Source organism: Falco punctatus, assembly GCF_963210335.1.
Source record: "Falco punctatus genome assembly, chromosome: 7".
NCBI classification, from domain to species: domain Eukaryota; kingdom Metazoa; phylum Chordata; class Aves; order Falconiformes; family Falconidae; genus Falco; species Falco punctatus.
In genome coordinates, this window is record NC_137587.1 from 52,997,343 (window position 1) to 53,009,866 (window position 12,524).

At 36.5% G+C, this 12,524-nt stretch overlaps 1 protein-coding gene across 4 annotated transcripts in view; it reads right to left on the reverse strand.

Moving 5' to 3' along the window:
* ENTREP2 (endosomal transmembrane epsin interactor 2) overlaps nt 1-12,524 on the reverse strand; it is a 149,773-nt gene that overhangs the window by 64,620 nt on the left and 72,629 nt on the right. The window contains exon 3 of one of the 4 annotated variants that reach the window (XM_080395583.1): nt 9,697-9,780. The exons of the other annotated variants lie outside the window; for them this stretch is intronic. Coding sequence (XP_080251709.1) covers nt 9,697-9,780 — 84 coding nt within the window. The remainder of the gene's footprint in view (nt 1-9,696; nt 9,781-12,524) is intronic. 4 annotated transcript variants of the gene reach the window in all.

The window sequence follows — 12,524 nt, forward strand, 5'->3', positions numbered from 1 at the left end:
GACTTCCTTTCATCTCATTTCCCAAAGGCACAGTTAAAATTGTATTACCTGCAAAACTGAAATCTTTAATCCTCGAGATAGGTGGCTCAAACCACCTTTTTGCCCTTATTTTCACTGTCTTTCACAACTTGTTCTTGCAGTGTCAGGAGGAAAAAGGAGGAGAAATAAAAGAACAACTAACTCCAGCACACATCACAGTTTGTGACTTGCAACAGAAGACATTAACATTTCAGATTTTCTGTCAACATACAACTTTCTACCAAAAAAGTAAAATTCATTGAAGTTTTACATCGAAGCCAAAAAAAACCATCTTGGAGAAGCTATAGTGTGCTAGTACTACCCTAAAGCAGTAAGTTTAAGACACAGTTTCTTATACAAAAGGAGAAAAATCTAATAACCAGAGAACTTCAAATTCCATTACAATGATAATTCAGTATCATCCATATGCTTTAAAAAAACAAAACAAAACAAAAAAAAACCCCACAAAACCACACAGGTAAATCTGCTAGTAAAACACATACCTTGGGACTCCTGACTGCAAAATTAACACTTGCAAAGCTATGGCCATCACAATGTCTGAATGTGACCATCACATAAATATTTATTTATATATGTCATATAATAATCTAGAGAAAAACTAACAGACATTTTTTAGTTTCTATAACTAGGAAATGCTCCAAAATTTACCAAATATGAAGCTGGTCAAAGCTTTCGTTTTAAGATCAAATAAGTCATTGGAAGAATGGACTACACCTCTGACGTGATAATACATAATTAAGACGGAAGGAGCAAAATTCTTAAAAAACCTGTAAGATTGTGAATGCCATGTATTGGTCATATACTTATACAGCACGTAATCATGTATTGCAACCATTCAAGGCCAAAAAGTGTGTGCCTAATGAATATCTATATCCCAGCTTATGAACTGGCCCTTCCTTTTGTTCCATATTTGCACAAAGACAATACTACAGTGTTTCCTTTGAAGCGAGAAATCAAAGAGGTCCAAACTACAGAAGAATGGAGGTAGAAGGTGAATACATACAGAAAACTCTTCCTGAACTCTTGACCATTAGCAAATAACTCTGGTTTCTTCTCTGTGTTATTGATATTCACTTTTTTGATAATTCTGAAACCTATCCTCCTCTAGTACCACAAATTACCCAGTGATGATCACCAGAGCCCTATCAGTGAAGTCAATCAGAGGACAATTCCACCAACAGAAGCCCAATCCCCACAGCTCTCTGTAAAGATTGCGCTCAATAAACACACAAATGGCACGTCAAATGACAACTGTCTGTGTGCGTCCAGGCTGGAGGCTTTTGTCAGTACCAATACTACACACACTGAGACCCAGCATAGTTACCTCTGCACACTGGATGAGTATCTACCCAGTGGTCTCATACCAGGATTTGACATGGTCCAAAATTAATTGATGCCTACAGAGAGGAGCACCTCTAGATCTTTCAGGTGGGGAAGGAACGAGTTAGTATGTACTTTGGAAGTGCTAACTCCCATGCAGGTAATGTTTTCCCAATAACCCATACCTGAAGCGATGCTTCAAAACTGTAGGCATGAAGTTTAAGATAAAAAATGGTTAAACTAGCTTCCTTACCACAGGTTCCATGATCTCACTATAAGCTGCCTCCAAAAAATACTTCCTTTGTTCTAAACCTTGCCATTTCATTTGGTGACACCTTTTGCTAAGTAAAATTATGAATAATTATGCCCTATTGACCTTTTCTGGGCCCGTAATGCCTTTTGTAAAATTGGATCTGTTTTATTCAAGACAGAGTTGTCGTACTTATCACTATTCCCATCACCTTTTTCTTACTCTTTCCCAATAAGGTAATTGGAACTCCATTCAGCATTGAATAAATGGGTTTAAACTATAAGATACATAATAAGATATTATGGCTTGTGCATTTCTTTCCTAGTAACACCTAGCATTTTATGCGTATTACTGAATGACAAACATTGAACTTCTCCATCAAACAGCACTTATCATAATTCAGCTCCTAAGTCCTTCTGTATCATTTAGCTCACCAGCAATGAATCACACGCAGGATACTTAGCACAAACATTTTTGATGTAGCAACACATATGTACAAAGCAACACAGGAAGGAAATGACACCAGAGGAACAAACAGATTTCACCGGGTAGCAGGTCTGTCTCCTAACTCTGGCTCTGCTAATGACCCCTGCTTGGCCTCAAGCAAGCTTCTTCAGCTGAATGCCTTTTCCATCGCTGTGAAGGAAGAACTTCGAGCCTGTCTAACTTAGTACGTACCATCATGCATCTGACCATAGTAACTATTTGCATACAGTATGAATCAAGAATTTATGTACCAAATACATAAATCAAGAGCTCCTTCAGATTTCTGCAGGTTCAAACTTGTAAGCTTGAGCTTGGTTAGCTTCAAAAGTTTCTTTTGATGATGTGTTGTATCTTACTGTATCACTTCTTATGGGCCAACACCTGTTCATTTTGCTGACTAAAGCACACATACAGCATTGCTCCTTTACGAAGACCCTTAAAATGTTTGAAGAAAAAGTTTCAAGGATGAATAAGCCATTCCAAAATGAGCTGTCTTCCCAGGAGTAGTTTGCACTTTCACTTTGAACTGAATGTCAAAAGAAGGCACAACCTCACATCAAGTGCCACTGTATGAAAACTGACTCATTGAAAACTTCAGCCATAAGCAATTATTTCAAATACGTAGCATCCCTGCTTTTTCAGTCCCTGATACCAAGAGGCTGCACATACCTTTATGCCTGCTATATGGAAGAAAATCAGCAAAGTGTAAAGCGAAATAAGTACAGCATATGAATAAATCAGGAGCTCAGTAAAAAGGAACAGCACGCATTAACTACAGTTTGAAGAATGACTTACTGCTACAAAGGAGGAAAAAGTCTCTATCTGCAAAGTAATTAGAGCCCTCCAAAAGCGATGTAAATATTGTATCAGATGAAACCATATTTGTAAAACCAAGCTTTCTTTTCATTACTCACACTTTCATTTCGGACATATATATAGAACAGGATTTTCTTGTCATTGCTGGCATTTCAATCACTACTTCCCCTCACGGTTTTTCAGTGATTTCATAGTCGAGACACTAACACCTAGAAAATGTTAGCTTCTGTGCTGATGAAACATATCATATTACTCAACACTGTGTAGCATACTTTGAGAAGTTTCAGGAATTGACATGTTAAGCCTGCTCCTGCAAACCCACCGATCCTCTGTACTTGTAACACTGCATCTGTGTGATTTTTCCTGTTAATTCCTGTCCTGTAATTCTCTGCAAGGTCATAAAGTCATTCTTGAATGAACATTTGGTTTTTTACATTACTGAAATACTTTGTAGGAAGCAAGCTTTTTGAAACACTGTAGTTTGACAAGAGGTATTACAGACTTTTTCCAACCACATTACATACATATGTCTATATTTAATGTGGTTTAAAGCGTATACATTTTAATACACACATTTATGATTTGTGAAGCAGCAAGAATAGCCAGAGGCAAATGTACTTGTCTCTGTAAGCTACTGTATAAGTAGATGAAAAACTTGCAGCATGGTATTTTGTTCACAAAGCTTTGGCTTACATGGTCTACACATAGTAACATTTATTATCACTTATTCTAGAGAATTTATAGTTTCCCTGACAGAGATGCAGAAGGACACAACCAGAAACAAAACTGAAAATTTCTGAGCACCAAGCATTACAAAATGGTGAGATCAGCAACTGTGCCAGTACTAAGTTAATGCAAGACTATCTGTGGTACAGACACAAGCTACCTGTTGGATCAGCCCGATGCTGAATTTAATATGAAGATTTCTGACTTTTCTGTGAAGTCCGCTTCTCCACAATAAACACATGGGCATTGTCTTTCCCCACAATGCAGACAAGCAGCTCATCTCATTTCACTAAGAGCTAAATAATATTTTTTATGGCTAATGGTGTGCTCACAGGAAACTTAACACGAGCAGCCAAAGCGCTGTACATTCATAACTTACCGTATTTCAGACTAACATTTCTTCTTGCCTATTTCCCCGAATAATCACAACCCTAATAATATGTATGATAAAGTTTTAAGATCTGTTATACTGAGCATATATATTATATATATGTTATATATAATAGTCTGCATATATACTCTTCCAATGGTCCCTTCGAAAGCTTTGCACAAACTCAAAAATGTATCAACATACAAGTATCCTAAGAATATAGGATTACTTCTCATTGAATCAAGTAGTAGTAATTATATTTTGTTGTTGTTATTATTACAATAATTTAAAAATTACTTTTTTTTCTTAATGATCTATTTTATATTTTTGTATGACAATATCTGAACCGATTGTTTTCTGCAATCTCAAATCATTCATCCAGGGGAAAAAAAAAATCAGAATAAATGCATTCGCATTTTGCCTGCTTCTGTAATCAAGAAATCTAAGATAGGAAAAAAAAAATCTCGTATTAAATCACAGAATCCATAGCCTAAAAGACTTAATGGACAGTGTCTCTTACTTCTGTTCAGCATGGTGCTACATGCATTAACAAGCACCTGTGTTAATTAACAAGCACAAGTTAGGAGCCTGTCCTAGACGAGCTTTCTCTTACTGAGCAGCTGGGCTTTCTCAGGGCAGGGAAGATCGCTGGGGCTGCAAGGTGTGAGCCAGAGGGTCTCTGCACAGAGCAGAGCCCGAGGAGCAGGCAGGGCAGGCAGAGCAGGCAGGTTGCAGGGGGCAGAAGCAGCCACATTAGCAACCTTACAGACAGAAACAGCAGTGTGCTGCTGCTCCAAGATTTACCGAGGAAAGCAAACAAGCAAGGATTCCCCACAAAGTTACCTGGATTCTCAGAAGATTCTTATGGAAACCCTTTAAATATTTCTATCCTCTCTTCTCTAGTTCCATTATAAAAAGGTAACTATTATAGTTTATATGCCAAGAAAAATGGGTTTTAAAAGCGTATTGATCTTATCTACCCAGTTCACTCTAGTAGAATGCCTAGACAGTCCTGTCTCAAATCCCTGGCACACACAAGGTCCTACCATGAACAGAAAACAAAGTGTAGCTCTTCGACTAAGTAAAAAGAAGCATAAGCAGCTAGTAATAGTGGGAAGCCAAAACTAGACAAATTTAGACTAAGGTATTGATTTTGAGTAAGATTTATTAACCATTGGAATACTGTATCTATGAGCACGATGGAGTGTTCATCACAAAGATAACACCATTACATTTTTTAAAAAATATTTTGGACTACGTGCCAAAACTCCAAAGGAAGTTTTGCAGTCATGATCAAGTTTGTTTGGGCTGTTATTTTAAGAGGTCACAGTACATGATTTTATTGATCACTTCAGCCCTTCCAATTTATTCAGCTATAAAGTGTACAACACAAAAATATCAGAAGATAAAACTTCACTTAATTACAGATTATAGAATTAAATAGATAACTCACACGTAATTTTATAATAAGCCCATTTTAAAAACCTTCTACACAGAAATGTAAATCAAACCAACACTGCTAATGAATGGTTTGCAAGTGCACAAGAACCAACAAAATTTAGCTTCTCATTATTTGCCTCATAATAGATTCTTCTATGATTCAACGATATCACTTTGAAAATTGTATCTTAACATTTGCCAAGAAGACTGAAAAAGAGTTGGCATTTCAGATTTGTTTAATTCAGAAGTCAATGTCCTTTGCCTAAATTAAAATAAAGGTTTGAACAAAATTATTTTCTTTATGTCTAAAGCAATGTTCTATATTAAATAGGGAGAAATATTCCCTGCTGTGTGGCACAGCATCAGGTTAAAGAGTTTAATGCTTTTATGTTAAGAACCTTAAATTATATTCTGTTTTATCCTAAAATATATAAACCCATTGAATTCTACTCATTATTAAATTACATTTCCTCCAGATAAAATTCCTTTTTACTAGGTCTAATGAGGCTATTTAACTTTTTCAGAGAAAGCGGAAACCTTGGTATAAGTATTAAAATACATGCAACTATTTCTAATTTGAAAGCTAAATATTTCAGATTAAAACTTCTAAAATTAAACTTGGTGTACATGATAGTCCTATTAACTTGTTTTCATTCAAACAGATCTTGTAATTTAATTAATTAATTAATAATCGCTTGGCTAATATTTTTATTTCTGTATTTCTTCATAAAAACGTTCTGTGCAAAAACCTAACTAGAACTTCAAAAATTATGCTATTTTACATTATAATAAAAGTTACTTGTTTTAATTTACAAGAAAAAGTTATGCCTTTCTCCTACTCTGTTCTATTTATTGTTAGAGTAGCAATCAGCTTCTACCAAGAGTAATCTTCAAAATAATTATCTGAAAGCTGTTGACAGTGGATAACAGAAAGGGGCACTGTGAACTTCCAGTAGGATTTGTATCAAAGAACAACACCTAATTAAAGACCAGAAATAGCAGTTTAGTTTATTCCTGTATCACTATGTAGTAAATAACAACAATAATAATAAAGTTAGGGATTCAGTAGTTGCTTCCCAGGCTTTTCAAGAAGCCTGGAATCCAAAACATAATCTTGCCTCTGTATACAACAGTACACATAAAGGGAAAGATCTATTTATATCAAAACAAATCTCCTCTAATATCTGATAATAAGAGTATTCCATTCAGTTCCTCCAGGAAATGCCCTGTCAGCAAAGGCAATTTGCAAAGCGGAAATTCTGATGGCTGTACAGATTATTTCCTCAAGTATAATCAGATTAAAAGGACTGCAACACAACAGTGAGTTAGCATTGTCATATTCTACATGCAGCCAGATGTGTTTGTTATTTCTGTAATGCTACATTAGAGCAGTATCAATGTAGTTTATTTTAATATTTTATAGGGAACTGTAACAGGGGGACTGGTTTAGTAATAAAGCCCTTGAGCTCTCAGCTCAGAAACATTAATGAAGTAGAAATTCATCACAACTAGATACTTCAGCATCTATTCATTTTCTGCTATTTTGATTCTAATTAACACTTTTAACATCTACACCTTTCAGAAGTGTGTTAAAAGGGATGAAGAGGAATTCTAGGAAGCTTGGTAACCAAAGCATTTTTCCCCTGAAGCATAAACAAAAGCTACTATACAGAATCTTACAGCTCACGGAATACTCAAGCTGTAATGAGAATGAAGCACCGGATAACTTCCAGTCCTATTAGAAAATGAAAAGCTTAGTCCAAACAGATAATTTTATTAGTTGCTCTGCTGGTTATATCCTCTCCCTATTATTCTTAGAAACACTTCCAGATCTAGATCTGTAGTAATTAATTTTGATACCTAAAAAAACCCTTTTCACTCTGTTCCAAACCCCTTTCACACCCTAACAATAAGCCATTCCTGCCTTGGCCCCTGCCTTCTCCCCCACCACAGTGAGCAGTGACAGGTTTCAGGCATATTTGCTTCTAGTTTTCTATTCTTTCCTAAGGTGCTGACCTCAGCAACAGCTGAAGAAATCTGGACAAAGCAAAAAGTAAAAGGATTTTTCAGCACTGCAACAGGATCCTTTCCAAAAGATAGCCTTATACACTCTGCACTGCTTTGGCATCCATTTGCTGAGGATGAACTAATACTAGGCAAAGGCATTACCACTGCTTGATGCAAATTCATATTGTAAGTCTTATCATTTGCTTTCAAGACCTTTGCACCAAAGGTTCATGAAATAAATAGATTTCATGTGCTAGAAACCTTGGACCTAGAAGGTGTTTAGTCGTGTCAACGTATTCCATGAGTGACAAACGCACCCTTTCACCACCCCAACATTTACATGCTGAAACTATATCTCTAAACTCAAAATCTCAAAGATTCTACATGTTGATCCTCACTATGAAGTGGTCGAACTTCCAGGCTTTCCAATAAATATATAAGCATACCTAAAAATAAAATAACAAATTGTATTAAGATTATAAATTATATAATTACATCATCTATACTGTATATACTATATATTGTATTAGACTATTATATATATTTAAAAATCAAAATAGACAGTATGACACACTTCTTTTTACATTCACTCATTTGAAAAGTGCCTTTTCCACTGATCTTAATATCAGCGGCCTACAGCATACAAGTAATACCACAAACTTCCAACAGCAATTGTAACAAGGAAAGTTTGCTGGTAATTATTTTCATAGCAGAAAACAAGTTTAAGTTTTGTCAAAATAATCTATTAAAAGGGCAAGGGGGCATAACAGATGATACACCACAGAACCTCATACAAAGTTCGCTACATGAAAATAAGCACTTGAATCTTTCTATGGTCTGCACTTAATTCTGCAACAAAATTAATCAGATAATTTTACCGTATGTGCAGGCAGTCAACAGAAGTCCTTTTGACAAAAAAAAATGTCTTCTGTAGTGGTTTCTATTGTCTAATATTTATCACTGACATTTCCATTTATACACCAGTGCTTCTCTAAAATATTCCCGATTTGAAATGCTTCAAAAATAACTGCTCCAGCTCTATAATCAGGTGAAAAAAGCAGAGTTTATATCCAGTGTGATCAGAAACACTCCAAACATAAACACTATCCAAACAGAATTTTGATCAGATAAGCCAGATTTAAAACTTGAAACTACCTCAGCCATACCATTTTAATTTTCTTTCCAACATATTCTCTGAGGGAACAAAACACAAAACTTTTAGAAATTACCTTATAAAATACTATTTCTCAAAACTGTTCCATGACAATAGCAGGACATGGTTAGGTTAGGAAAGAAGACATTTTTCTAAATTAGTTTTGTATATAACAAAGCAATCCATATTAAAAAAAAAAAAAACAAAAAACAGCCAGCTAAATCAGTACTCAGAAATTAATATATCAAAAAAACCCATCTGAGTAGTCAAGTAACTTCAAAACAAGTCTACTAAGATTGAATTTATACTTCCGCCCCTCCATATAAACAATATATTGCTTTCTGCAGGTGTCACATTGCTGGAAGGATTCACCTCCATGGAAGTGTCAGGGAAATGCTACTCCATATAAATTAACCTTCCGTAACATCTGTAGCAGGATACCCTGAGGAAATAAAAGCTCACGTTATCCTGCTGACAAGGACAGGCATCAAAAGGCTCTGCAAGCAGCCCCTCCTGGCAGTAGCGTAATTAGAGAGAAGACAGGTTGTAAAGGTCAGATACACAGATATTTTGCATCTTTCTGGAAATATGAATAGCAATTAACCACTCCTCTGCGATTACTCTTATTAATGAATAATTGTGTAGTATCTCTGAAAGCTATCACACCAGGACAGTTTTACTTTCATCATTAAGAAGGCTTCTGTCAGGTAAGCACGGTCAGCAAGCCATGACTGCTGCATTGTGTTCACAGTACATAAGCATTTTCAGCGTTGGGCAGTTTGTAAGGCAATGCTTCAATGTGGACAGCGGTTATTCCAAATTCGATTCTCATTTAACCTCATTATAATTTTGGTCGTTTGAAGAAAAATTGCACCTGCATCTCTATGGAAGACTCACAAGAATAATTTGATGGAGATCCATCAATACATGAACTTCAAGCTCTTCGACTTCAAAATCTCACTCATGTATATCTGAGGTAGAACTGAATCAATCCATAAGGTTGTGTGAGATTTTATAGCATCTGGAGTTAAGGAAACCCCAACACTCAATCACAAGCATGTCTAGCTCAGGATCTAAACTGTTACTCACCTGGCAAACAAATTTCACTGAGATCAAAGTATTTTTCCTCAACAAGCATAGATTTTCTTTGAGTAATGGTGCATTTCCTTCCATCTGTTGCACAAACAAAACTGAAATCATGTGAGTTTTGATTGTACGAGGAATGAGGTATCCATCCCCAACTCCATCACCTCCCCAAATACTTTATATTAGTTATGCAACTGTTTATTCTACTTTAAATAAAAAACATTTCAAATGCAATTCATTTAATCTAAAATACATTTCTGAAGTTACTGTTTCCTCACCATTCTAAATCAAAATACAAAGTTTAACAAATACTCTCCATGCTGCCCAAGTAGCCAGCTCTGGCAATACCGTACAGATGCAGCTTTACTCCAGTTATCTAGAGGATGAAAACCATACAGTCATCAGTTTTTCCTTTACATACCTGGATAACACACATACATCAAGTTATCGTTTGCCTTCCCTAGATTAGACACAAAATTTAGTTTTTATGTTGTTACAGCATAAACTGTTTAAAATGGAAGAAAATCCTGTACTGGGAGGACATGGGAAATGACGTAATACCGTATTTCTATTTAGCTATTCTCAACACCAGTTCAATAAAGAGCTGACGACCATTAAAAGAGACCTGGCCAGCAGCAATACAGTCTATACCAAGATCCCTGGAGCAACACCAGATTGCCAGCTGTCCCTCCCAGGCTTCCTTCCCTACATGACCCAGCAGTGTGTGCGGAATGCTTTCTCGTTTCTCCACTGTGACACCAGGACGACGTCGACTCTCCAGACCCCTGCAGTGGTCTGTCCAACATAGGGGGTTTTCTCACGCTCCCAAGGAAAGCTCTGACCAACATGTTTTGCTCTGCAAACCCTCATGGAAGGGACTGGCTGGAACGTTGATTACACGAGGCAGAACTGCTGGTGGCAACACCACCCCATCGCTGCTCGCTGGGCCCTATTAACAAAAGTTCACTCCCCCCTTCCCCTCCCATACAATCCCTATAGGACACCACACTGCAGACATGTTTGTGCGTCTGTCTGTGCGAATGCACATATACAATTCTTGAGCTCGGTGCATAAGTTTCTGCTCCTCCATTCTTCTGTCCATATACAAGTGAAAATTTATCAAGGTAAGTGGAAGAAAAAAAAGGGGAGGGCAAGCAGACTGCCTAGAGTATGTATCTCTAATTCTTTTGCCACTTTAGTATTAAAGTGTACAATGTCATGAGCCATTCTATATAGGCCCTTTTTATTATTGTATCTGCTTTTAAGGCAAGGACCATTCTAGCAAAAAGTCAGGTTTCTGCTGTTTTCTTTACTGTCTGAAAAAGTAACAGAGAAAACCAGTATATGTTTTCCTATTACAAATAGAGTTCTGTTAGTTGTTGTTTTTTCAATCAAATGCAAATACTGATTCTCTACTGTGGTTCATATAGGTGGTACGTATAGTAGCTTAATATATGCTATCCCATATTTCCAACTTTACCAATACTACATCAGAAAGCATGAATATTTTCCTACTGATTCCTGGTAGCTGTCACTCATTTTCTATTAAAAAGCAAATACCCACACACATAAAACGCTGACATAACTATACATATTATAATATCAGTGCAAAAAAACCAGATAAAGTATAGCTTTATAGCTTTTAAAAATTTCAGTAGTGGATAGTGGATATTCCAATAAAGTTTTTTGTTTTTTTTTTTTTTGAAATCACACAGCAAAACAACAGAGAGAGAGATGTGTAACTTCACGATACATTCACTTATCTCTGTGTTTAGAAGTACACTCAAAAACATGCCTGTGCTGTACCCTAAACTGCAGGTCTCAGACAGAGTCAAGCCACTGAATTATTCTGATGGGCATTTTTAATGAAAATTCAGCAAAGCTAAAAGAAACGAGATCTCCTAATCCATGTTCAACGCAAATGGAAATAGAAATATGTCAACAAATCAACTTTTTTAATTACGTTGCTCCTCAAGGAGACCAAACATGATAACAGTATTAATAAATAAGCCAGGCTCATGATCAAACATAGCAGCTGAAAAGAGATCAAAATAAATCAAATGACTTGATTGCTTTTTCTCTTAATCAGCTTTCAATACTGTAATGTTATGGAAATCAACGTTATGCTATGGAAATCAGCAGAGTGAGAACACCTATAAAATCACAGATTAAAAAAAAGCTACGAGACTGCTTGTGACCTGACTACGCTGCCCATGCCCATTCCCCTGCCATACTGGCGACAGAAATTACAGGAGCTTAAAGGATTTAGTATCTTTATGGGCTCTGTAGCATAAGCCACTACTGTGGCATCTCAGAAGCAACAGTCGGTTTGTGTTCTGCTGCCACACGCACTCAAGGCATTGAAAGCTCTGGAATACTCCAAGAGGACAGTTTTCATTGCTTACTGTCTCTGAACAGAACAGATATCCTTCTCCTTCCCCCCCTCTTCTTGGAGGTGGCTCGCTCTGATCACATACAGCACTCACCCTGAAGAACATGACTACATCAAGCTTAAAGTCTGGCCAGCTCAGAAGATAGGAACTTTTTTTTTTTTTTTTGAGGGGGTAGTAGGTGGTTTATCCCCACCCACCCAATCCACCCCCCACCCTGAAGAGAAAAGATTCTTTACTTCTGGTGAATAAAAGTCACGTATTTAGCAGAAAATTTGTACGTAACCACAAAACGTTTGAAGAACGCATTTAGGAGACGCTAAAGTAAAAATTGTTGTTCACTGTTTCGTTGGATGTTAGAATGCACTCTTTCCTCAGTGCAAAGTAGATACATGGAATTTAGAACTAAGCATCTTATGACATAGATATGGATAAATTGTT